The sequence below is a fragment of the Notolepis coatsorum genome (assembly GCF_963971535.1).
Source record: "Notolepis coatsorum genome assembly, chromosome: 16".
Taxonomy (NCBI): Eukaryota; Metazoa; Chordata; class Actinopteri; order Aulopiformes; family Paralepididae; genus Notolepis; species Notolepis coatsorum.
The window spans coordinates 19,757,698-19,784,348 of NC_140180.1; the positions used below are offsets into that span (position 1 = coordinate 19,757,698).

Below are 26,651 nucleotides of genomic sequence, written 5' to 3' on the forward strand. Positions count from 1 at the left end.
GGAGCTAGGGGGAGCTTGGGGGAGCTTGAGGGAGCTTGAGGGAGCTAGGGGGAGCTTGAGGGAGCTAGGGGGAGCTTGGGGGAGCTTGAGGGAGCTAGGGGGTGTTTGAGGGAGCTAGGGGGAGCTTGGGGGAGCTTGAGGGAGCTAGGGGGTGTTTGAGGGAGCTTGGGGAAGCTTGAGGGAGCTAGGGGGAGCTTGAGGGAGCTTGAGGGAGCTAGGGGGTGTTTGAGGGAGCTAGGGGGAGCTTGAGGGAGCTTGAGGGAGCTAGGGGGTGTTTGAGGGAGCTAGGGGGAGCTTGGGGGAGCTTGAGGGAGCTAGGGGGAGCTTGAGGGAGCTTGAGGGAGCTAGGGGGAGCTTGAGGGAGCTTGAGGGAGCTAGGGGGTGTTTGAGGGAGCTAGGGGGAGCTTGGGGGAGCTTGAGGGAGCTAGGGGGAGCTTGAGGGAGCTTGAGGGAGCTAGGGGGAGCTTGGGGGAGCTAGGGGGAGCTTGAGGGAGCTAGGGGGAGCTTGGGGGAGCTTGAGGGAGCTAGGGGGAGCTTGAGGGAGCTAGGGGGAGCTTGGGGGAGCTTGAGGGAGCTAGGGGGAGCTTGAGGGAGCTAGGGGGAGCTTGAGGGAGCTTGGGGGAGCTTGGGGGAGCTAGGGGGAGCTAGGGGGAGCTTGAGGGAGCTAGGGGGAGCTTGGCTCCTCTTGATAATAATAATAACTTTATTTGTATAGCACTTTTCATACAGAGGTTGCAGTTCAAAGTGCTTCACAACAGTAAAAAAGACAGGCATAGAATTAAAAATGTAAATACAAAAAGATAGAGAGGTAGCAAGGTAAGGCAAATCACAGTTCTTCAGTAATACAAATAATAAAATAGAATGATAGAGTAAAAAAGTGCTGTTTGATTGAGTTTAAAATAGGCTAAAAATAATAAAATAGAACGGACAGTAAAAAGGTGTGATAAGATTGTTCAATAAAAAATATATAACAACAGAGCAGTGTATCGCTCTTAGTACTTTGAGTTTCTTTACAAAGTTCTAACATACAACAGAGCATCGCTCTAACATAGAACAGAGCAGTGCATCCCTCTTAACACTTTGAGTTTCTTTACAAAGTTCTAACATACAACAGAGCAGTCCATCGCTCTAACATACAACAGAGCAGTCCATCGCTCTAACATACAACAGAGCAGTCCATCGCTCTAACATACAACAGAGCAGTCCATCGCTCTAACATACAACAGAGCAGTCCATCGCTCTAACATACAACAGAGCAGTCCATCGCTCTAACATACAACAGAGCAGTCCATCGCTCTAACATACAACAGAGCAGTCCATCGCTCTAACATACAACAGAGCAGTCCGTCACTCTAACATACAACAGAGCAGTCCATCGCTCTAACATACAACAGAGCAGTCCATCGCTCTAACATACAACAGGGCAGTCCGTCGCTCTAACATACAACAGAGCAGTCCATCGCTCTAACATACAACAGAGCAGTCCATCGCTCTAACATACAACAGCAGTCCATCGCTCTAACATACAACAGAGCAGTCCATCGCTCTAACATACAACAGAGCAGTCCATCGCTCTAACATACAACAGAGCAGTCCATCGCTCTAACATACAACAGCAGTCCATCGCTCTAACATACAACAGAGCAGTCCATCGCTCTAACATACAACAGAGCAGTCCATCGCTCTAACATACAACAGAGCAGTCCATCGCTCTAACATACAACAGAGCAGTCCATCGCTCTTAACACTTTGAGTTTCTTTACAAAGTACAGGTCTAAATTACCTAAGACACAATCTCCCTTGGAAAACATGGTTTGTGACATTTTGTGATCCATGATTGTTTTGGTTATAGAGTACGTCTGTGAAAATTGCGCCTTTTATTGAATTTTTTGGGAGTAAAGTATAAATCTACTTCCTGATAGTAACCGTGTCTCAAACTCAATAAAACCCAGAAGACGGTAGACATCTGGTGATTTTAAGGGTACTGAAAATGCCTCAACCGTCAGAATGTTAAGATTACTGAAACTCTTTTCTTTTTTACTTTTTTAGACATAGCATGTGTCATAGATGCAAACCCTTCTCACATAGATTATGAGAGTTTATGTGAGGCTTTGGGAGAGGCTTGGCATCTAAACATTTTCAAAATGTTTTATGATGCAACAAAAGAGAGAGGCTAAAGCAGGGAGCTAGGGGGAGCTTGGCTCCTCTTGATAAGACACAATCTCCCTTGGAAACAATAATGTTTGTGAAATCTTAGCAGGGGTGTCTAAAATATTGACAACATGCTTTTCGCTACAATTTTTGTAGCGTGTCTTTATTTTTCCTGTATCGTTAGATCATGTTGTAAAGACAGTGTTAAACTCCTTTCCTTTCAATGGATGTATGATTCATGCATGTAGGTAATTCATCACCAATTCACCACCAATTCACTCTAATAAAGATCCAGCTACCGACATGTTATTCTTACCAGCACCACCCAAACGCGGTGGCGCAATGTCATAAACTTTCTCTCTACGTTTATCAACTCGAACATCAGAAAGTAATTTCCTTTCTCGATCCACGTCGTGCCGAATCGCCATGATCAGCAACAAGCAATCTGTGATGAGGCCTGGTCCCATTGTAGGCAGCCTGGCCTATTCTCTCTCTAAAGCTCATGCGTGTGTGTGTGTGTGTGCGTGTGTGTGTGTGTGCGTGCGTGTGTGTGTGTGTGTGCGCCTGCGTGCGTGCGCGTGTGTGTTATAGCCTAGGTTTTATTGCATCTCGGCCCTCACCTTCGACCTACTGTATGCGTGTCTTTATTATCCCCCCCCCACATTCAAAAAACGTGAGCACCCTCGAAAGCGTTGGAATAGTTTGCACGCCGGGGGCGAAATTGGATCGAGATGGAGAGACAGATGGGGAGGAGAGGTATAGTCTCTGTGTATGATGTAGTACATGATCAGAATTCACAGTGGAAACAAAGGGAGCGAGGGAATAGTCATCAGATGTCGGCTCCTCGATCAATAACACGGACGGAACCCTTTTCACACGCAAAGAGAGCCAGCTGCCGCGGCTTCATTTGCCACCATTTGATACAGATAGATGATGCAGAATATTGAAAAATGACCTTTTTTATTCAAGTGCTAATCTTTCTAAAAAAATTATTATTACCACGATTTGGAATTCAAAGCACGGCGCCGTAATGGATTGTTAGGCTTGAGCTCCGAAGAGAAGCCGGTCTACGATGTGATGCATCAGGTCTCAGATCTTGACGCCGGCGACGGGGAGTGGAGAGATCAGTGATGCACTATTGGATGTGACAGGTTCCCTGTTATCAGAGGCGGCCGGTGACAAGAATATGAATCTAAGACTATTGACTGGAGTGACTCATCCTGGTGTTTGGGTCCCCCGGAGCCGCTCTGCAAGAGGTCTTTGTTCACGCAGACTATTTTCTTTTTGCGTAAATGTTTCCGAGTCGCCTTTCCATTCTGTCGCTTCATCAATTCTGTCTCTCCGTCTGAGGGCCGCCTGTGACGTCTATGGCGCGACAATCGTGCCTCCTCTCTTTAGCCAGGCGTCATTATCGTGATCATCATCTCAGTTCTGGAGCTGCTCACACAATGTCTCCCTCTCTCCTTTGTCTCTGTCTCTCTCTCTCTCTCTTTCTCTCTCTCTATCTCTCTCTTTCTCTCTCTCTCTGTCTGTCATCCTCCCTTTTCCCAGGCCCTCCTTTTCTCCATTCTCTCCCACACAGCTGTAATCAGGATGGGGTGTGTTGTTGTTGTCAACACAGCCTCTTGAGGAGCGTGCATGCATGTGCTTGAGTGTTTGTGGGGGCGCATTTGTGTGTGCGTGTGTGTGCGTGCGTGCGTGTGTGTGTGTGTGTGTGTGTGTGTGTGTGTGTGTGTGTGTGTGTGCGTGTGTGTGTGTGCGTGTGTGTGTGTGTGTGTGTGTGTGTGTGTGTGTGTGTGTGTGTGTGTGTGTGTGTGTGTGTGTGTGTGTGTGTGTGTGGTATAATATAATTGGCTGAGAATGGAAGTTGTTGGTAGAGTGCGTTCTGTGAAATCCCATTTTTCAACTCCACACAATGTAATTGTATTTGTCTGTGTGTAACAGTCTCAGACTACGGAGCTTTCCAAAAATAAATGGAAAACCACCAAAACCTCATCTCATAGTAACATTACCTGCAGGAGTTATCTCATAGTGATGTTACCTGGAGTTATCTCATAGTGATGTTACCTGGAGTTATCTCATAGTGACGTTACCTGGAGTTATCTCATAGTGATGTTACCTGGAGTTATCTCATAGTAACGTTACCTGGAGTTATCTCATAGTGATGTTACCTGGAGTTATCTCATAGTGATGTTACCTGGAGTTATCTCATAGTGACGTTACCTGGAGTTATCTCATAGTGATGTTACCTGGAGTTATCTCATAGTAACGTTACCTGGAGTTATCTCATAGTAACATTACCTGGAGTTATCTCATAGTAACATTACCTGGAGTTATCTCATAGTAACATTACCTGGAGTTATCTCATAGTGATGTTACCTGGAGTTATCTCATAGTAACATTACCTGGAGTTATCTCATAGTGACGTTACCTGGAGTTATCTCATAGTAACATTACCTGGAGTTATCTCATAGTGATGTTACCTGGAGTTATCTCATAGTGATGTTACCTGGAGTTATCTCATAGTGACGTTACCTGGAGTTATCTCATAGTAACATTACCTGGAGTTATCTCATAGTGATGTTACCTGGAGTTATCTCATAGTGACGTTACCTGGAGTTATCTCACAGTGATGTAACGTTACCTGGAGTTATCTCATAGTAACATTACCTGGAGTTATCTCATAGTAACATTACCTGGAGTTATCTCATAGTGATGTTACCTGGAGTTATCTCATAGTGACGTTACCTGGAGTTATCTCATAGTGATGTTACCTGGAGTTATCTCATAGTGATGTTACCTGGAGTTATCTCATAGTGATGTTACCTGGAGTTATCTCATAGTGATGTTACCTGGAGTTATCTCATAGTAACATTACCTGGAGTTATCTCATAGTGATGTTACCTGGAGTTATCTCATAGTAACATTACCTGGAGTTATCTCATAGTGATGTTACCTGGAGTTATCTCATAGTAACATTACCTGCAGGAGTTATCTCACAGTGATGTAACGTTACCTGGAGTTATCTCATAGTGATGTTACCTGGAGTTATCTCATAGTGACGTTACCTGGAGTTATCTCATAGTGACGTTACCTGGAGTTATCTCACAGTGATGTTACCTGGAGTTATCTCATAGTAACATTACCTGGAGTTATCTCATAGTGATGTTACCTGGAGTTATCTCATAGTGACGTTACCTGGAGTTATCTCATAGTGATGTTACCTGGAGTTATCTCATAGTAACATTACCTGGAGTTATCTCATAGTAACATTACCTGGAGTTATCTCATAGTAACATTACGTGGAGTTATCTCATAGTAACATTACCTGGAGTTATCTCATAGTGATGTTACCTGGAGTTATCTCATAGTGACGTTACCTGGAGTTATCTCATAGTGATGTTACCTGGAGTTATCTCATAGTAACATTACCTGGAGTTATCTCATAGTAACATTACCTGGAGTTATCTCATAGTAACATTACCTGGAGTTATCTCATAGTAACATTACCTGGAGTTATCTCATAGTGATGTTACCTGGAGTTATCTCACAGTGATGTAACGTTACCTGGAGTTATCTCACAGTGATGTAACGTTACCTGGAGTTATCTCATAGTGATGTTACCTGGAGTTATCTCACAGTGATGTAACGTTACCTGGAGTTATCTCATAGTGATGTTACCTGGAGTTATCTCACAGTGATGTAACGTTACCTGGAGTTATCTCACAGTGATGTAACGTTACCTGGAGTTATCTCATAGTGATGTAACGTTACCTGGAGTTATCTCACGGTGATGTAACGTTACCTGGAGTTATCTCACGGTGATGTAACGTTACCTGGAGTTATCTCACGGTGATGTAACGTTACCTGGAGTTATCTCACGGTGATGTAACGTTACCAGGAGTTATCTCTAACTCAGTGGCTTGTCTTGTGCTCTCTGCCTCTCTCAGGTGAATGCCTAGGACACAGAGAGCAGGCTCTGCAGTGAAACCCAGCCCCATGCTCCTCCCTCCTATCAGGGGATGGCCAAGGTCCAGGATGGACACACAAACGCATGTGACAGGTGCATAGCCGCTATTCTACTATTCTTATTCTAATTTTATTCTTTATTTTATTTAATTTTTTGGATTTTGAAATGCTGTTAATGTTCTTTTTTTTTAATGACATATGTTGTTGAATTTCATTTGTTAAACACTTTATAGCACTATTGTGGAAACTGCTATATACTGACGTACAGTACAAAGTGACTTATGACGGTGTGTGTGTGTGTGTGTGTGTGTGTGTGTGTGTGTGTGTGTGTGTGTGTGTGTGTGTGTGTGTGTGTGTGTGTGTGTGTGCGTGTGTGCGTGTGTGTGTGCGTGTGTGCGTGCGCGTGTGCGTGCGTGTGTGTGTGTGTGTGCGTGTGTGCGTGTGTGTGTGTGCGTGTGTGCGGCAGCTCTGCGATGTTAGAGGAGGGCCAGGATGGTAGGGACAGTGGTAGCTTGACCCCTGGCTTGACCCCTGGCTCAGCTCGACAGGTCACCGTCCAGCGCCACCCCAGTCAAGGATTCGGCTTCATCGCAGGCAGCCAGCGGCCTGTCATCGTACGCTCCGTCTCTACTGGTCAGTGTGTGTCTGTGTGTGTGTGTGAGAGAGAGAGAGAGAGAGAGAGAGAGAGAGAGAGAGAGAGAGAGAGAGAGAGAGAGAGAGAGAGAGAGAGAGAGAGAGAGAGAGAGAGAGAAAGAGAGAGAGAGAGAATAAAACATGAGGATTTTGTTTTATAAAAAAAACAATATATGATGAAATATGAGAGGTTGCTGAAAAGGTCAGGATCATTCGTCAGTACCAGTACCTTCATTTAATGCAGTTCATTAAAGAGAGAGAGAGAGAGAGAGAGAGAGAGAGAGAGAGAGAGAGAGAGAGAGAGAGAGAGAGAGAGAGCAATAATTACATGAAGCACTGTTTTCCAGCGGCCGCTCAATCTAAACTTCCCACTGTGTGTGTGTGTATGTGTCTTTGTACGTATGTCCCCCCTGTTGTGTACGTGTCTTTGTACGTATGTCCCCCCTGTTGTGTACGTGTCTTTGTACGTATGGACCCCCTGTTGTGTACGTGTCTTTGTACGTATGTCCCCCCTGTTGTGTACGTGTCTTTGTACGTATGTCCCCCTGTTGTGTACGTGTCTTTGTACGTATGTCCCCCCTGTTGTGTACGTGTCTTTGTACGTATGACCCCCCTGTCGCGTATCATCCTGTCTCCGCATCAGACGGTCCCTCCTTCGGCAAGCTTCTCCCCGGAGACCAGATCCTGGCCATTAACGCCGAGCCGGTGAGCGACGCGCCCCGGGAGAGAGTCATAGACCTTGTAAGGTAACATCCTTTACTGTCCCCAGAGGGCGGGGGGGGGGGGGGGTCGCTGTGGGGGCGGAGCTAAAGTGAGAAAAGGGGGCGGAAAGCAAAGCTGAACGGGCACTGGGCAGGCGAGGGTGGCGTGGGACGAGCATGCGCGGAACAAAGCGGGGTGAACAGGTAGAGGGGAGACGGGATGAAGGGTGGAGGTTAGGGGTGTAACGATGCGACCTCACAACGATTAAATTCAATTACGATTCTTCAGGCAACGATTCAATGCATCATGAAATCTCTTCATTTGACCACGATTCGATTCGATTCGATTCATTTAATCTTCTATCAGTTAATTCCCCAAAAAAAATTTAATACACAAATGTGGCTGGGGGAACTGATTCACTCAGCATGAATGGACTATAGGTCAATAAAAAACATTAAAAAAAATCAAAATCAAAAAAATATTTATTTCGATACATTTCTATTATAATCGATTCTAACATTTTCAAATCGATGCAGTTGAATCGTCACATTATAATCTATGCATTTCGATGCATCGTTACACCCCTAGTGGAGGTACTGTAGAACTGGATTGAAAGAGGGATGATGGAGGTAGAGAGGGATGAGCAGGTAGAGGTGATGTGGGATGAAGGGTGGAGGTAGAACAGGATTGAAAGAGGGATGATGGAGGGAGAGAGGGATGAGCAGGTAGAGGTGATGTCGGCTGGGGAGTAAACAGATAGACGTAACGGACATCCTCATTCTTATCGAGTCGTCTAAGCAGAACGAGAAGTAATCTGGACAAGGGGGACCTAGCGTGACCCATTTGAATAATGCAATACTTTGTTTTGAGAGGGGGGGGGGGGGTTCTGTGCCTCTCTACTGTGTCTGTCTAGCGATAGTGGTTTCTCACCAGGCATTGTTTTTGAATTTCCAAAAGAGGCTTCAAGTTTACATTAACACACAGGGGCGAGAGAGAGCAATTCTGGGCCCTGTGAATATGGTGTGTCTCTGGGCCCCTCTCCACTCTGCGGGTCCTCCACCCAGCTCAGGGCCCTGAGTCAGTTGCACTGCCCCCCCCCCCCCCCTCCCACACCTCTACACCCCTGCTAACACACCAAGTGGAAGGTGTGTAAAGAGGGCAAATCGAGGTGGAGAAAACCATGTTGGCTGCCATGGGAACGGCATTATTACGACAGTAGGTTACGTGAGACTCTGCGTGATTCAGTCCCGGAACAGTTGAAGTGTAGAAAGCATTAAATGATAGAGATCAAAACAGAGAGGATTCAAATACCATCATGGCACCTCCTCCATGGCGTTACCTAACCCACTTCACTCCGCTGTCTCTCCATAGACGCTGCAAAGACTTGATAGTTCTCACTGTGCTGCAGCCTCATCAGGTATATGTTCACACACACACACACGCACACGCACACACACACACACACACACTCTCTCTCTCTCTCTCTCTCTCTCTCTCTCTCTCTCTCTCTCTCTCTATCTCTCTCTCTCTCTCTCTCCCTCTCTATCCACCTCCACTCACATCTGCCTTTTCCTATCTCCTATTAGATTACATTACATTACATTACATACATATTGTACAACGAAAATAAATTTGGCATCCAACCAGAGTGCAAATGTAGCAGTAAAGTGCAACAGCAAGAGGACCGCGCACAATTACTCCGTAGTATTTATATATTTTATACCCAGTTTAATCACCTGTGCATTGTATGTTACTATTGCACTTTACTGTTACATTTGCATTCTGGTTGGATGTTGTATTGACTTGTGCTGTAAAATGACAATACATCAGTCGCAAAAATCGCTTCCGCGCTACCTGTTGAATGGGTCAGACTCAGCACGGTGCAGATGCAATGCCGACCCTTTCGCTGTTTTGCGCACGCCTCCTTAGCATTATAAGAACCTTGCGGGCGTGTCTGTATGCAAATGCATTTAGCAAGCTATGGTTATTTCAATAGTACATGCACCATAGACATTCATGTTATGAGTAGGCGTGCTGCCTGTGGCAAGATGGCCGCCATGTGGCAATGTCGGTCTCCATTGGCCAGCAGCGTTGGTGAGTCATCTAGCCTTTATATATGTCTATGGATAACGCCCATGTGGTACTCCAGTCATGTCTCTTTCAGAGCTATGTGCACCGTGTACGCACAACCAACGTATCACTTCTTAGTATCTAATTACAGATTGCCGTCTCTCCAGCCGTGTAATGAGAGTTTAAAGTAGAAACGCCCCAATTATTTAACCACCTAAACTGAATGAGGTTTTGCCCAACAAAGCAAAATTAAACGAAAGCAGTTTTTTCCCCCATTTGTTTCATTTGATTATTTATGGCCCGGAACCAGCCAGTATAATCAAGTCTCATGAAGTCACGTTTTTATGAGCTATGCTGCACTGTGTTTTATTATCAGCATAATTATCCTTTTTCTTTTTTTCTTCTCATGTCCTTGAAAAGTTTCTCTCCTGTCTTCCTCAGTCGCCCAAGTCAGCCTTCATCAGTGCAGCCAAGAAGGCCCAGCTGCGAACTAACCCGCCTAAGGTGCGCTTTTCAGAACAGGTGTCCATCAGCGATCCAGATTCAGTAAGTCCTGCCGGTCAGCTGGCCTTCCTCTCCACTCGTCTTCATCACACCTTCACCACACTTTCATCACACCTTTATCATACCTTCATCACACCTTCATCACAGGCACCACGCTAGGAATGGGCATTATAAATGATTTAGTAGTCAAGCTATACTCGAGCACTCTGAAAAACACGTCGCCATATTGTAGCAGCTCAAAAGAGTCTTGACCGGAAAAGGTGCAGCGTATCGACACTGCAAACACATGAATTAAATCATAATTTGTATTTAATATTATGAATAATGATACACAATTTGTCTAAATCTAAATTATTGATACAAATATCTGTCATGTGTCGTGTTCTGAAATGTTTCAGAATAATTTGACCTATGTCTAGCTCCGCCCTCTTTCCTTGATCCTCCAATCACAACTGTGGAAGCAACAATTGTGATTGGGGAATCAAGAAAAGAGGGTGGGATTTGAGATCCATTACAGTTTCAGTTTGACACTTTCTATTACCATGCATCAAATGGATTATGATTCACCCTCTAACCTCATTACAAGCCAAAAGCCTTCAGTTAGGCAAAAACTACCTGCCTGTTTTAGGGTTTTAGGTTGTAGTTTGCTTTAGTTTACAACAGTTATTTTTAGGAGCGTAGATTGACCTTTTCCTCTTCGGATTTCCTGAACTCTCAAGCCGTGTCTGTTTACCCCAGTTTGTGCACTAATGGAAAATCAGGTGTACCGGAACCCGGAGTGAGGTTAGATTTCCCTAGCAGCCAGTATACTGTACCTAAAAAAAATAAAAACTCCCTCTGATTATCGTGATATCGTTTTTTTTCCCCTCACATAGCCCTGCTGTTCACCACTCTTCGCAATCATTCATCACACACTTCCACACAAACGTATCCTCTTCCTCCTCTTCTCATCTCTGCACACGGATTTAGTCTGATCAGATACGGTTAAGCCCTAAGACCTCTCTCTCTCTCCAGCGCCTCGTTTCATTCCGGATGCGCCCGCCGCCGCTGACAGCCTCGGGGGTCCGGCCGCCGTGCTCCGAGACTATAAATTGCTTTCTGGATCGATTAGGATTCTTCCAGGGGGCAACATGCACCTCGAAAACTCTTTCAAAGGCATCCAACATGTTTTTTTTTCTTTTTTTTTAAAGCAGCCCTATGACTCAGGCGCGCGTTGAAGGGTCCCTGTTTTGGCTTGTGGCGCGGCCTCTTCCAGCCTGGCTGCAACATGGCCCTCGCTTGTCCTTTCCCCGCACGGTCGGGGCTCGCGTACAAAGCCGGTAAGCTTAGCCATACTAATAGACATCTGTGCAATGAATAAACAATCAAACGGGGCTTCGGCCCCCGCTGCGGGACCCGCTGTGTAGCAGGCGTGTCAGTCATCGTCGGTGTGGCTCGTTGGCTCAGACGGACACCTGATTGTAAAAGGGGGATCAATGCAATGCACATGTTGACATTTCCCCCCGGTTATCTGAGTCGTTAGGCTGAGCAGGGATCCAATGGGGGGGTGGGGGGGGGACAGGAGGTTATCCTGTAGATCAGGATGTGACACAATAATGACAAACACGAGTGTCGAAACAGATCGTCGCCCCCGGGGAGAGAGCGGTTCCTCCGCCGCTCCCGCGTCGTCGCTCGGTGTAGCGCGGTAATGGAGAGCAGGTGAGAACACAGACCGCCATGTCTCCGATAACCCCGTTTGATTCCGCCGGCGGGGCGCGGCAGGCAACTATAGCCTTTCATTACACGTACCAGACCCTCAAGGCCTGGCGGGCAATCCGGGGGATCAATATATCACGCATGACGACGCCATAGATTTCCCTTGGCTGAGGATCAAAGCTTTAGTAAAGCCCTGATTACAGGGAGACATGTCCTGACTCGAGCCAATGCGAGGAGTAGCCTACGTCGGGTAAATGAACCGGCGAAAGTAGGCTAATGAGGAACGGCGGACCTCCTCTCTCTCTCCCCTCTCTCCTCCTCCTCCTCTCTCTCTCCCCTCTCTCCTCCTCCTCCTCCTCCTCCTCCTCCTCCTCCTCCTCCTCTCCCCCGTCTCTGTCTTGTAGTTGCAAGTTTCGTTGATCAAAAGCTGAGATAAAGGACGTGGTCGTGGCGGGAGGGTCGGCTACGTTCTCCCCTGCTGACCGACCGTCTCCCTGGCAAAAAAAACGTTTAATCATGTCTCTCACGTCTCCAGTGATCAGAAGCTGCGGAAACGGCTGTCAAATGAAAAGATTAATTGTTACTTAATCATGTATAAAATGGATCAATCGTGCAAGTCTTGGGACCGCCCCTGATCACCAGGTGGGGCTGATATTTCAATCAATTTCACTTCCTGTATAAAAATATGTAATTTTGTGTTGTATGCATGCTTGAGGAAGACCGGTAAGGTCGAAACGTCGCATCTACTGCCTTTTTTGTCTATTAATTAAAACACCTTGGAACTACAAGTGAGTTGCGAGCCCCGCTTTGTTCTTATGTATTACTGTTTTTACAGTTTGGCTCAGCACCAACAAACGGAGGATGTGCGTTATTTATAATTTTTTTCATAACGAGTGTATATCCACAGCTATGATTCTAATTTCTTTTCACAAGTCAGTATCACTCTGCATCTGAGGAAAAAACTGTAAGAAGAGACTGCAGCTGACACATGCAGAATGGGGGAGTCGTCATGGCACGCACATATGCCCATATATGGACCAAGAGAGGTTCAAAATGTCCGTTAGCTCATCTGAATCAGACGGATAAAGCGATGATTTTATCCAGATTATTTAATTATTGCCACTTCCACTAAATGTATTAATCTAGCGACTAACATGGGGAGACTGATAAATTACAGATAAAGGAATATAGCAGGACGATTGGTTTACGATAGTAAACCTCATGTTGAACGGGGATTCCCTGTTAAACTGGGCGTCAACCCCAGTCATGTCACAGCCGCTCAATCTCCGAAAGCATTGAAGCAAATTTCCAAACAGACCTCATTTGGACGAACTGACTACATATTTGGAATCTAAATGGGTACATTCTCGCCTGAAAAAAGATTAAAACAATAATGGTTGTACGTTAAAACAGTGTCCGGCCTTGGTAATTAGTCGGCACCTGCTAACGGCTCGGATCCTTTAGCTCAGCTCGTTAGTGCAGCTGCCTGTGAATCCTACGGGCCCAGATTCAAATCCACTCGGTTAGAGTGGTGTCGTTCATCCCTAGCTTCATTTGAATGTGTTTTTAACATAAAGAAAATCATGGGTGGACATGGGTGGACAAATATATATAATTGTAATTTGAAAATGACATCCTGCTACATGAGTACAGCCACCTTGGGATTCAAATGGTTTGCAAACATAACATTTAAAAAGATTTAATAAAAAAAACATAACCAGACTGTTCCTGGATCCACGCTAGTGGTGCCTCCTTGCTAGCAAGACCCCCCCCCCCACACACACACACACACACACACACACACACACACACACTCACTCACTCACACACACACACACACTCACTCACTCACTCACTCACTCACTCACTCACTCACTCACTCACTCACTCACTCACTCACTCACTCACTCACTCACTCACTCACTCACTCACTCACTCACTCACTCACTCACACACTCACTCACTCACTCACTCACTCACTCACTCACTCACTCACTCACTCACTCACTCACTCACTCACTCACTCACTCACTCACTCACTCACTCACTCACTCACTCACTCACTCACTCACTCACTCACTCACTCACTCACGCACTCACTACCACCACCACACTTGATGCTGCAGTGTGGTAACAGACCTGTTTTCTGGTCCGTCCTGCTCAATTCAATCTGTACTCCCCTCCCTATTGCACAGCATGTAGCCCTATCTGGCCTTGTTGGTCCTGCTGAATGCTTATGGCACCAGCAACCAGACTGGGAGGCATCTGGCGTGGAATAATAAGTTGATCTACTAAGTAGATTTGTTGAGATTTACAGTGGCAATAAATCTGTGTCCCTTCGCTCTGTCACAAGTGATTGTCCGGTTCCCATTTAGCAAATCCCATCATCAGATAATTAAAATAAAAAAATTAAATACAACGAAATACTGAAATTATTTTTGTTTTGTACATTTTAACACTTTGATCGCCATGGGTTAAATTCATAATTTACCATCCCTCGCCATCTCTATTTGTCTATGGAGAAGTTCCCCTTCTTTGCAGGGCTATAACTTTTTAAATTCTATTGCTAAATTGCCATTATTATGGCCCATTCAATGTCCTATATGTATTGTTCAGGGTGTAGCAACGTTAAACTTTTTCATTCACATATTCATACTAAAATATGGTCTAAAGTATAAGTATGTTTTTATCGTTTTCTGCAGCTTTCTTCAGAACGTGATTTATAGCCCTAGATGCATTATATTGATGATCAAATACAGTTTGGTAGGAATCTGTGCGAGATAAAAAATTTCAACTGGATGTGCTTCTAGGAGTTACTACATATCATCTGATGATGACCGGATGGGCGGGGGATCGTTTATAATTCCGTGGGCAGCGTTAGATGATTCATCCAGAGTGGGTCATATGCTTATCATAGCAGTTTATATGGAACACGTTAGAATATAACGCTGAATCTTACCGTGGCTTCCTCGCGCCGCTGGCAGATGAGCGTGGAACAGATTTTTTTCTATTATGGGATGGAGAAATGCCGATCCATTTCCAGGTTGTATAATAGTATATACGTCCAAATCATGTTGTTTTTTCTAGTTATTTGCACCGATCGATGTTCACTGTGTCAAGACCGAGTCTCTCTAACGATAGCGAGTGCCCGGACCACATATGGATGAGCACTACCGGTTCAAAGGCTCATTTCCGGTTGGCGATCTGCCGATCGGCCACCAGATGGCGCTCTTGAACCGCTAGAGAGTTGAGTGGAGCTTTGCAGTGTGTCTCAGGGCTCCGGAGGGGAAATATGACATCAATATTGACATCAAAGACGAGTTACGGCGTCTTCGGCAGAATGAGCATGGCTAGGAATGACGTCTTAACTTGTCCCCGGCGATCATAGTGTTAAAGTTAAATGCATCAATCTGGTGCACTTTGAGAGCAAAATAAAGAGGCTAGATCTATGATGAACTTTGTGCTCAAAACACAAAATCGACTAGACTAGTGCTTCCCAATCCTCTCCTCAAAGCACCCCAGCCGTTCAATGTATTTGTTAAATTCCACCACCAGCACACCTGATTCAACTTAACTAGCCCTTTATTAGTTGAATCAAGGTGTGCTGGTGGTGGAATTTAACAAATACATGGAACGGCTGGGGTGTCTCGAGGAGAGGTTTGGGAACCACTAGAGCATACATTTGAGCCATCAAAGAAATTAAGCAAAAGTGGTTACCTGTGTTGAACTGGTTTATTTTTTAGAAAATAAAAAAGATGGTGGATTACTATTACGACTACTACCACTGCCAATACTACTGATACATCCCTATTAGCAAACTTTATATTTAAAAAAAATTGTAAAAAAAAATTATAATAATAATAATAATATTAAATTCTTTTTTTTTATTAAAAGAAAATTTGGTTCATTATACAACTGTGGCGGGCCGCCACAGTCTAGGTAATTAATGGGAAACCCTGGCTCAATACACACAATTGTTAAGGGGATGCAGACCAGAGAAAGACTTTCATCCTGTTTACATCAGGGTCCCCCATTTTCAATTAATCATAACATTTATGACATACACGACATACAGATAAACAATACTGTTACATCCAGACATTTATGACATACAAGATATACTAAACAGTACTGTTTAAGAAACAGAGTTTCTAAAAGAGAGTATTTGAGTGGGAAGAAACTGTACATTGGAGGGGGTTGGGGGGGGGGGGTGGATATTTACAGGGTCCAGTTTCGAATTGCAGCCTCCCGTAGGTTTTGAAGGTGGGTAGGGATTCACATTATTTTACGGCTGTGGGTAGGGCGTTCCACATTGATGCGGCATAATTGACGACACAGTGGTGGTGGGCCTGATCTCTGCAAACGACGAGAGGGCCTACCTGGAGGAGGTCAAGGTTCTAGCGGGATGGTGTCAAGAGAACAGCCTCTCCCTGAACGTCAGCAAAACAAAGGAGATGATTGTGGACTTTAGGAGGTCGGGGGTCAGGGACTACAGCTCCCTCAGCATCGACGGGGCACCGGTTGAGAGAGTGAACAGTTTTAAGTACCTCGGAGTCCACATATCCGAGGACTTGACATGGACCTCACACATTGACAGTGTTGTGAAGAAGGCACGGCAACGCCTCTACTTCCTCAGACGCCTAAGGAAGTTCCAAGTCAGTCAGAAGATCCTTAAGAACTTCTACTCATGCACAATAGAGAGCATACTGACTGGCAATATCACCTCCTGGTTTGGGAATAGCACCGTACAAGACCGTAGCAGACTACAGAGAGTGGCCCGCTCAGCCGAACGCACAATTGGAGGGGGGCTTCCCACTCTCCAGGGCATTTACAACAAGCGGTGCATGGGCAAGGCTAAGAAATTATCAAAGACTCGAGCCACCCAAACAACTGCCTCTTTGAACTGCTGCGGTCAGGCAAGCGATACAGGAGTCTCATGGCAAGCACAGAAAGACTCAGAAGAAGCTTCTATCCCCAGGCCATCAGGATGCTCAACGAACAATAACACTATGTAACAACCATCAAATGCACTCACAGCACACACATCCACACGCACACACTCACTTTAAACATACAACTCACTGCAGCACCCACTTTAACCACTTTAGTACACCTAAGCACACTTTATAGTTATCGGTAAAGAATTTGCACTACAACCCATACCTCATTACACCTTACTGTAAATTATATTGTACCTAAATTGTACCTCATCCCACTTCTGCTTTGCACTGTATAGTATATTGTATGGTAACTCAGTTACTTCTACTCTACATAGAGCATTGTATATACTGAACATTTTTGTCTACATACTTGACTTCTATTTTATACTTCCTATACTTATTTTATTATCTATTTTTGCCTAGCACAGTCTCTGGAGTGAAACAGAAAGAAGCATTTTGTATAAAAGTATTCTGTACTTCTGTATGACAACTAATAAAGAAAACTTGAACTTGAAACTTGAATTGCTAAACGTGTTTAGTCCCTTGTTTGAGCCGAATCTGGGTTGAACATGATTTGTGGAGCTCCCTCTGGTGTTGTGGTCGTGGTATTCACTGACCTTTGGGAAGTATTTCGACATGTGCTCTGCAGTCCGCTGGGATTAAGGTTGAAAATCATCAAAGTGCTTCTGTAGTGGCCGCTTTGTCATTCCCTAATAAATTGACACAGGGCCACGATGCACCTACTCAGCCACCTACGGGAGGCTGCAATTCGAAACTGGCCACCGTAAATGCCCAAAACCACCACCACCTCCTAATAGACAGTCTCCTCCCCACCGCATGTATATATTCCCTCCCCGCCGTATGTATATTTCCCTCCCACCCACCCACCCCCTCCTAATGTACAGTCCCCTCCCCATCATATGTATATACTCTGTCAGGATCTAGGGGTAACAGTACTGTATATTTGAATACCGCTTATGTCACAAATGTATCAGTACTAAATACCTATATGTCCCTATGCCATAAATGTTGTGTATGTCATAAATGTCTATATGAAATGAAAATGGGGGACCCTGATGGAAACAAGACAAACGTCTTTCTCAGGTCTGCATCCCCTTAACAATTGTATGTATTGAGCCGTACTGTATTGTACCCATTCTGCAATCTGTTAAATAAAGTTTTCATTCATTCATTCATTCAGATGTTCTTCTACTCGGGTAACAAAATAAGTTGTGGATGTTGACAGATTGAATGTCGAAGCTGCAGCTGATGTAGTTTGTAAGGTTTATTATCCAAAGAAAATGATGGTTGAGAACAGAACAGTTTTGCGTCTTCCCTATTGCTCTGGTAGGAAAAAGTTTTCCTCTCAGCAGGTGCATAACATTACTCTATTTACAGTGCCTATTATACTAAGAAGTGGTGTGCCCCTAGTGGTGTGCCCCTAATATTCAAAACATAAATACAATACCATAAACAATACAACTTCCAATATGTCGGTTTTAGCTTCTACAGCTTCTTTAAATGCCATACAGATAATCCTGTCAGTAAATCAGAAACAGAACCAGCTTCACTATCATTACTAAGAGGATTGTTGAAGCGGTTTTTCTTATCAGTTTTGAATTATGGGCATGTCATTTATACATGGTTCTGCCTCTACCCTAAAGGTGCTCCCATAGTCGAGCGGACTGTACACGGACTGGACTCTGCGGAGGTCCACTGGATTCTTTGAGCTTTCATAGTCGAGCGGATCTCCGCGGACCAATTTCCTACATGTCTCCCGCCAGTTTACACCAGTTTACACCTCACGCCAGTTTGTGTGACACCAAGTGGGCGCCGCGGACGTCCGCGCGTCAGAAAATAGGAGCTTCGCACTTGGACTCTGCTGTGGGTCTGCTTTGAGTACCCTTTGGGTCAGCTTTGAGCCCGCGGGAGTCTGCTCCGTGTACAGTCCGCTCGACTATGGGAGGGCCTTAAGGCTCTTAGACTGGTAGCCTACTCATCATTGCATCCTGTATGATAACGTTGGTTAATCTTCTCTGGCCAGGAGACGTAATGAAGTACGTGTTTATCTATAATGCCCTTTGTTAGAGAAAGGACCATCTTATATCACAATCACTGTGGATTGGAAATGTTTACCCTTTGACCCTATCTAACTAGCTCCAAGGACTGTTCTGAATTTATAATGTGGGCTTTTAGGTTTTAGCGCTCCAAACACAATGATCTTCAACACCCTAAAGATCAATACCTTCATAACCTTTGGACAGTTTAGAGCCATGATCACAAACCATTTCGTTTGAGTGTGTCAAACCGTTTTAATTGAATATCCTTTTATTTTATGTTTATTTTATGATGTATGTCCGTGTGTCTCAACATCATTGTAAATCAGGGCATGCCTCAAATGATCCCATTCGAGACTCTGATAACGGTTTGAATAAACAAAGTCACGAATGAACTTTTTCGTGACTTCAAGAAAGAACAGTGTGACCAGTCACGCATCTCTCTCTCTCTTAAATGCATTCAGAAATGGCATCCAATTGTCCCTGCACTGCATACATATCGAATGGAGGGCATTGAGGAGATTGAATAAGCCCCTCTTTGATCGTATACAATGTGCTGTGGGAAGCAGAAGCTATCCTGAGGCATAATTATGCTTCTATCCGGCGGCTAAGTGGCGCAGTGGGCAAGGCGCTCGCCACTAACGCAGGAGATGCTGGGTTCGAGCCCAGCTCCCTGCGTTGCTACCAGCTTGGTTGGATCGTTCATACTAACACAATTGGCAGTGTTAGAGGTGGGAAAGCTGGTGGGTGGGGATTGGACGTTGTGGACAGCGACTCCTACAGGTCGGTTGGTGCGCCTGTACAGCAGAATCAGGAAGTACTGTAACAGGGGCAGCGTGAGCCTCCCACGCGTTACTCCTCGCCGCTGAGAGATCGTGCTGTACAGGTGAAAAGATGCGACAGGCTGCCTCCTCGTGTACCGGAGGGGACACGTGATGCAAGGCTTCGTCCACATTGCAGCCGACCAGTGGGAGGCATAGTCTAGCAACGTTCGAGACAGGGGAGGGGGGGAAGAGAATTGAAGGGAGGATTGGTGAGGCGAAATTGGGATGGGAGAAGAATAGAAAATGAGGAGAAAAAGTTGATAAAAAAATTAATAATTATGCTTCTATCCATCCAGGCTGTCTCAGGTTAAATTAATGTTTATTTGCTCTGTATGGCACAGATGGGCAATCGGCGGCCCTGGAGCCGCAGGCGGCTGTGTGCGTGTCTCTTGCATTATTATCACGGTTCTCTCAAGCTTCATATTGTGTATGAGCTAAAGATGTACCAACTAATATCTTTGATCATTTGAAGTGAGCACCGTGTAGACTCAACTGTGTGGAAATATAATGGAATTTTGTCTACTACGCCGTCCCCGTTCCAATGACTTATTCCACGCAATTGTAAATTGGACATGGTTGAGTTCACATGGTCCTCGTTTCAAAATGATCCCATTTCTTGGTTAGTGTGTCTTCTTCGAATCCATATCGGTGTGAATGTTCTTCGGAGTCGTTCGTCGAGTGTTTTATTTTGCTATAACAAAATCATCATGTTTTTTGTTGGTTTCTCCCTCTCTCTCCCTCTCTCTCCCTCTCTCTCTCCCCCTCTCTCTATCTCTCTGTCTCTCTCTCTCCCTCTCTCTCCCCCTCTCTCTCTTTCTCTCTCTTTCTCTCTCTCTCCCTATCTCTCTCTCTATCTCTCTGTCTCTCTCTCTCCATCTCTCTCTCCCTCTCTTTCTCTTTTTCTTTCTCTCTCTCCCCTCTCTATCTCTCTCTCTCTCTCTCTCTCCTCTCTCTCTCTCTCTCTCTCTCTCTCTCTCTCTCTCTCTCTCTCTCTCTCTCTCTCTCTCTTAGACAATGCTAAAGGACGACTCCTTGCTGCTCATACCAAATGTGTTGAAGGTGTTCCTGGAGAATGGACAGATCAAGTCCTTCACGTTTGACAGCCGCACGACTGTTAGGGTATGTGAACTACGATCTTGGTTTGAGCACTCTCTCTGTGTGTGGTGTGTGTGTGTGTGTGTGTGTGTGTGTGTGTGTGTGTGTGTGTGTGTGTGTGTGTGTGTGTGTGTGTGTGTGTGTGTGTGTGTGTGTGTGTGTGTGTGTGTGTGTGTGTGTGTGTGTGTGTGTGTGTGTGTGTGTGTGTGTGTGTGTGTGTGTGTGTGTGTGTGTGTGTGTGTGTGTGTGTGTGTGTGCGTGTCTGTTTGTGTGTGTGTGTCTTCGTGCGCATGGTGCACACACATTTGCATGTGTCCGAGTCCGATCATTTGTTTTGGTAGACCAATTAACTTCAGATGTAGCCCCTGATTGTTAGAAGCTTAATGCCATCGCTTTCTGGAGTCTGATACGTCTATTATATTCCTAATTGCATAAAGCAATAAGAACTGGAGACGGAGGTCATTACCGTCTCTATGTCAGCCTCCCAGATGACTTTGACATCTCCCAGCGCTCCCATTAAAATCTCTCCATTAGATTTAAGAAACCCTTCCTCTGCTCACTCGGGGGGTGTGGGGGGGGGGGGGTTGAAGGTGAGCAGGAGTGAAAATGTTCTTCTTTGTTATTTTTTTGGTCTAATTAAATGGAATTACTGTATAATAGAAATGATTTAAAAAAAGAAAAAGCAGTAAATCACTGCCCTTTAAATCAGTGGCATAATCGGATGCGGGGGATCTTTGGTGAGACTCTCCTGCAGTATTTTTTTTAAAGTACTTCTTCTTCTGAAGTACTATTATATTAAGGATATAATCTATATGATCCTGTAGCTCTCTCAATTGATGAGGCGGTTCCCTTATTGGCTTCATTTAACGTGAATCACATCATCTGTCAATATCGTTGATACATGCGTATCCTTGTAATTCAAGTCGTTATTCAAGGTGAATGTGTCTCTGTCACTATAGGACTCCACTGCTGAGTCATCGTAGAGTTCATGAGGAAAAACATTAGGTTGTACCCATAATGATCCTATATATACAGAGAGTCAGGGCTGCATTAATGCAAGGGATTACAGGGGCTTAAGGCCAGGGGCCCCCTGCCCAATGGTGTTGGTGGAAATATTAGATTTAAAGGAACACGCCAACTTTTGGGGAAATTCGCTTATTTGCCATCTACCCTGGAGTTCGACAAGCAGATACATACCATTTTCTTCTCTTTGCATGCATTAGGCTTAGGGAACAGTCGCACCGTTAGCCTAGCTTAGCGTCATTCACTGGAAGTAGGTGTGCCAGTGTAGCCTAGTTCCCAACAGTCACGAAATACACTCCAAATACAACTCCAAAACTTGCCTGTAAACATGTTGTGACCTGTGTATTTACCACGTGGAGAAATACAAAAAAAGAATTAGACATTTTCGTTTTCTAAGCAGATATATACTCTGAAATTCTGTTTGACAAACCACTGCTGCCCGGGCGCAGTGATTTCATCACCTCAAAAGCCCTGTTGATTTTTGAAAAACGGGTCACAACATGTTTACAGGAAAGTTTTGGAGTTGTATTTGGAGTGTATTTTTATCTTGGCTACCCCACTGTAACGACCCCAGGTCTTGGGGGGCCTGGGTTAAGAAGGACACTGGACATTCTCTACCTCCTTTCGCTGGTATCATGCCGCCACCTAGTGGACATCATCAGATGATGCAGGCAACCATTTTGCCTATTTTGATAAGTATAATTAATGTAATTAATAGTTTGAGCAATGTAATTCTATGTGTGTTGTCGTTGTTGACGTTCCCTTCCCTGGTGTGATGTTTTCCCCTGTCTGGTGTTGTTATATTTATGCTTTGTGTCTAGTTGTTTATTTGCTGGTGTTTTAGACTGGCCTGGCCAGCTCTTGCCAATCTTAATTAGTCAGGTATATTATGTGTGTGTCTCCCTCTCCTCGTCGTGGCGTCATTATCTCCAGTTTCCCTGTTTCCTGCCCACGTCGTTGCTCTCCCTTTTATCGTTCTAGTAAGTGTTATTGTTTTGATGTTGCCTGTTTGTTTTACGTTTTCTCCAGTTCGTTATTCTAGTGCCAGTACGGCTGCGCCGTTTATTTTCTTTTGTTTGTTCTCAAGTCCTTGTTTATCGTTCCAGCACGGCTGCGTCGTTGTTGTCCTATTTTCGTGTAGTGCTTGGTGAACTTAAGTAAAGTCATTATCTACACGAATCCTGCCGTCTCCTCTCATCATCATTGTCCGCAGTATTGGGTTCTCTCTCCTCTCCACACTACCCCCACTCGTAACACCCCACAATGACATCACTGTACATGACATCACTGTGTATCCTGACCACACACTGGCTACCCCACAATGACATCACTGTACAAATGCAGAATGCCCATGGAAGCTTTCTGCTGCATGACAAATTCATTGTATCTTCAGTAAAATACAATCTCTATACAACATTATTATTATTTTCATATTGACAAACATGGTTCAAAAGAGATATCTGCTTCCTATGAAATATATTCTGTATACAGTATATACCCTATATGGAATATTTCACCAAATTTACTAAATATTTTTCCAATCTTCAACCAGCCTCTCTCCCTCTCATCCCTCCAGAATTTGGTCTCGCTCTCTCTCATCCCTCCAGGATGTGATCTCTCTCCCTCTCTCAATCTATATCTTTCTCTCTCTTCAGGAGGTGATCTCTCTCTATCTCATTCCTCCAAAATGTGATCTCTCTCTCTCTCTCATCCCTCCAGGATGTGATCTCTTCTCTGCAGGACCGCCTCTCCCTGCGCTACATTGAGCACTTTGCCCTGGTGCTGGAGGCTGGTGGCCTGGACCAGAACCAGCGGCTACATCTGCTGCAGGAGAACCAGCCTCTCTCACATGTAAGACACAGCCTGGATCCCCCAATAATGCAGCTGTGAATTGTCATTGGTGGCATTGATTCCACCTAATGTGCTGAATACATTGAATCATACTAGTTTAACATTCATAAATGATCTGTTGGTCACTTTTTTCCACATGATCAACCTTATTTGTAAATTATTAGTGCAACATTTAATAACGGTATCGAATGTGTAGTAGTAACCCATTTGTAGATGCTTTGAAAAATGGATATGAAAAAAATTACTATACCTCCATTTATTTGTTCATGTTCAACAAATGATTTGTTAGACATTCATAAAACAGCTATAAATCATTTGCAGATGCTATTGCGTGCCCTAATCTAATGTGAAGACTATTCATCATTAACAAATGTCTAATAGTTTGTTCATTATTTGTTGACTTTTTACTCACCTGTTATGAACAATCTGGCTTTTATGAATACAGACACGAAGCAATTACCAGACTTGTCTTTTCATGTTTAACAAATGATTTGTTAGAGGAGGAGAGAGAGGAGGACTCAAGTGACTCACGTGAACCGGATCACTTTAGTGAATGAATCACACTAACCTGAGTCCATAAAATTAAACGGATTTACCACCACTAGTTCCAGCTTTGCCCACAACAAGCGCTAAGATCAGAGTAACGGCTCTATATAAAGATGTGCGTGTCTATGATTGCAATAGACACGTTAAACAGGGGTGCTGTTACGATGGCACCAGGTAAGAGTGTAGAGTTCCAATAGTGGTTGGCAATAAGGAGACGGAGAGTAGGTTCGTTCTTCACAATTCGGGTATCCTCTTTATTAGGAACAACCGTAGAGCAGTTTAGGTAAATAGGAGTACTGATCAACAGAGAACAAAAGGATAGAATGCTAGTTACTGCAGCACTTGTCTCTTGGTACCGCCGCGTACTGGTTCTGGAGATTGTGTGAAGAGCCGACGAGGAACAGAGAAGACAGGAGTTATTTGAGGGCAACATACCAGACATTCCACACGTTCCACAGAGTGACAGCCAATACCAGGTGACAACCAATAATACAATCAAGGGAAAGGAAAGTGACAGGTGACAGGATGGTAGCCGGGATCTCAGGTCCACCAGACCCGAGAACCCAGAACGTTACAGGGTGCGTTCAAATTCAGCGAACAATGCTAACGTTCGCAAAAGTTTGCAAACTATTTTAAACTTCTCCCTTTCCTGAAGAGTACAGAAGTGGGTGGGTGAAACAATTCTATATGTAAGGGTGGGGAATGTTACAAAGCTTTTAGTTTGAGTATAGTTTGAGAATCTACACAAGATAGTACACAGTACATTTTACTCAAACTGAGTACATTTTACTCAAACTGAGTAAAATGTGTCTCACTTGGGCTCAAATGGACTCAGTTTGAGTAAAATTTACTCTGCGAAATTTACTTACCTGTCGGTGTGAGACACTTGGAAAGAGACTTTATTTTTTTATTTTCATATTTTGTTTTATATTTGGTATTTTTATATGGAGTGTCAAATGAGACTCCTTTTCTTTTATTATAAACAATGTTTATTGGTTGTTGCTTTGTTTGTGTGCATTTATCTATAGTCCTAATTCTGTCACTGTTTGATGTCACAAAGAAGGGTGGATCCGAAAGCAAATAATTAACTAACTGTATTAGACATTTATTAATGATGAATAGTCTTCACTTTAGATTAGGGCACGCAATAGCATCTGCAAATGATTTATAGATGTTTTATGAATGTCTAACAAATAATTTGTTAAACATGAAAAGACAAGTCTGGTAATTGCTTCATATCTATTCATAAAAGCCAGATCGTTCATAACAGGTGAGTAAAAAGTCCACACATATATAATTAACAAACCGTATTAGACATTTGTTAATGATGAATAGTCTTCACTTTAGATTATTTATTGAACATGAACAAATAAATGGAGGTATAGTTGTTTTTTCATATCCATTTTTCAAAGCATCTACAAATGTGTTACTACATTATTAAATGTTCCACTAATTATTTACAAATAAGGTTGATCATGTGGAAAAAAGATCAACAGATCATTTATGAATGTTAAACTAGTACATTTACTAATTATGTACTAATCAGTTGTAAATGTATATAAATGGTTTGTTCATGATTAGTTCATTGTCCACTAATGCGTTATAAATAATGTATAACTAATTTGTAAATGGTATACAACTATAGTTATAAATGATTTAATTAATCATTAATTAATTGGCTGATATCAATCCCTGTCTCCTGAGCCATTCAGCCATTGTGTAGTGTGATGTGTGCCGGGTGCCAGTGTATGGTAGCCATTGAGCCTGCGTAGCCCAAGGTTGGGTGCTACCAGTGGTGGTGAAGGAGGCAATTTCCCACCCTTGTGGGGAGCGCTTTGAGTGTCTAGAAAAGCGCTATATAAAATGTAATGAATTATTATTATTTATTATTATCATTATCTACATACCTTATAAATGTCTTATATAAGTGTATATAAGTGTTAATATAAAGTGTTACCAAATGTTTTTGCTAACTTTCTGTTGTGTTTTAATGTTGACAGTAGTTTATTAGTGAATATAAAGTTGCAAAGAAAAAATGTAAGTTGAAAGTACTACTAAGCATCAATGCTCCAGGCTGGGTATTGAGTATGTGATAGTCATATCTGTTGCTGGTTCATCGCAGGAATAATATGATCATTTGTCACATTTAGCCAGTAACCACATCTGACCGGTTTCTGTTTGAGCCACCCTTGCGTAGAACTCTGCATTTGTTTTGCAGCAACAAGAAATCATTTCGGATTAGGTGTGATCGAAGCCTTAACACTAAAAACAGTCTACCAAGAGATGAGGAAATGTGTCAGTATATGACCATATTTTCAACATTAATGCAAAAGGCCCACTTACTGTTCATGCAGTCATTTAAATTTGTGTAGGAGTCACATTGCTCTTCAATCAATCAACATACTACATGTAAACTGACACGCCAGACCCACGGAAAGTTGAGAAATAAACAAATAGCTTGCCGGCGAAAAAATGATTGTCAATAAAGTGAAGTTGTCTTACCATGGTGTCTTCTTCTCATGCCAGGGGGGTGGGGGTTTTGGCGTTGTAATCACATTACAGAAAAAAGACAATTTCCCCGTTGATCTGTG

At 43.8% G+C, this 26,651-nt stretch overlaps 1 protein-coding gene across 1 annotated transcript in view; it reads left to right on the forward strand.

The window, feature by feature from the left end:
- Positions 1 to 6,119: 6,119 nt before the first annotated feature.
- The window catches only part of frmpd3 (FERM and PDZ domain containing 3), a gene marked incomplete at its 3' end in the record, with an annotated part of 35,093 nt that continues 14,561 nt past the window's right edge, over positions 6,120 to 26,651 (forward strand). The window contains exons 1-7 of the mRNA XM_084331982.1: positions 6,120 to 6,214; positions 6,587 to 6,753; positions 7,397 to 7,499; positions 8,827 to 8,872; positions 9,967 to 10,071; positions 20,557 to 20,664; positions 23,383 to 23,514. Of these exons, the coding sequence (XP_084188108.1) occupies positions 6,174 to 6,214; positions 6,587 to 6,753; positions 7,397 to 7,499; positions 8,827 to 8,872; positions 9,967 to 10,071; positions 20,557 to 20,664; positions 23,383 to 23,514 (702 nt within the window). The 5' untranslated portion in view covers positions 6,120 to 6,173. The remainder of the gene's footprint in view (positions 6,215 to 6,586; positions 6,754 to 7,396; positions 7,500 to 8,826; positions 8,873 to 9,966; positions 10,072 to 20,556; positions 20,665 to 23,382; positions 23,515 to 26,651) is intronic.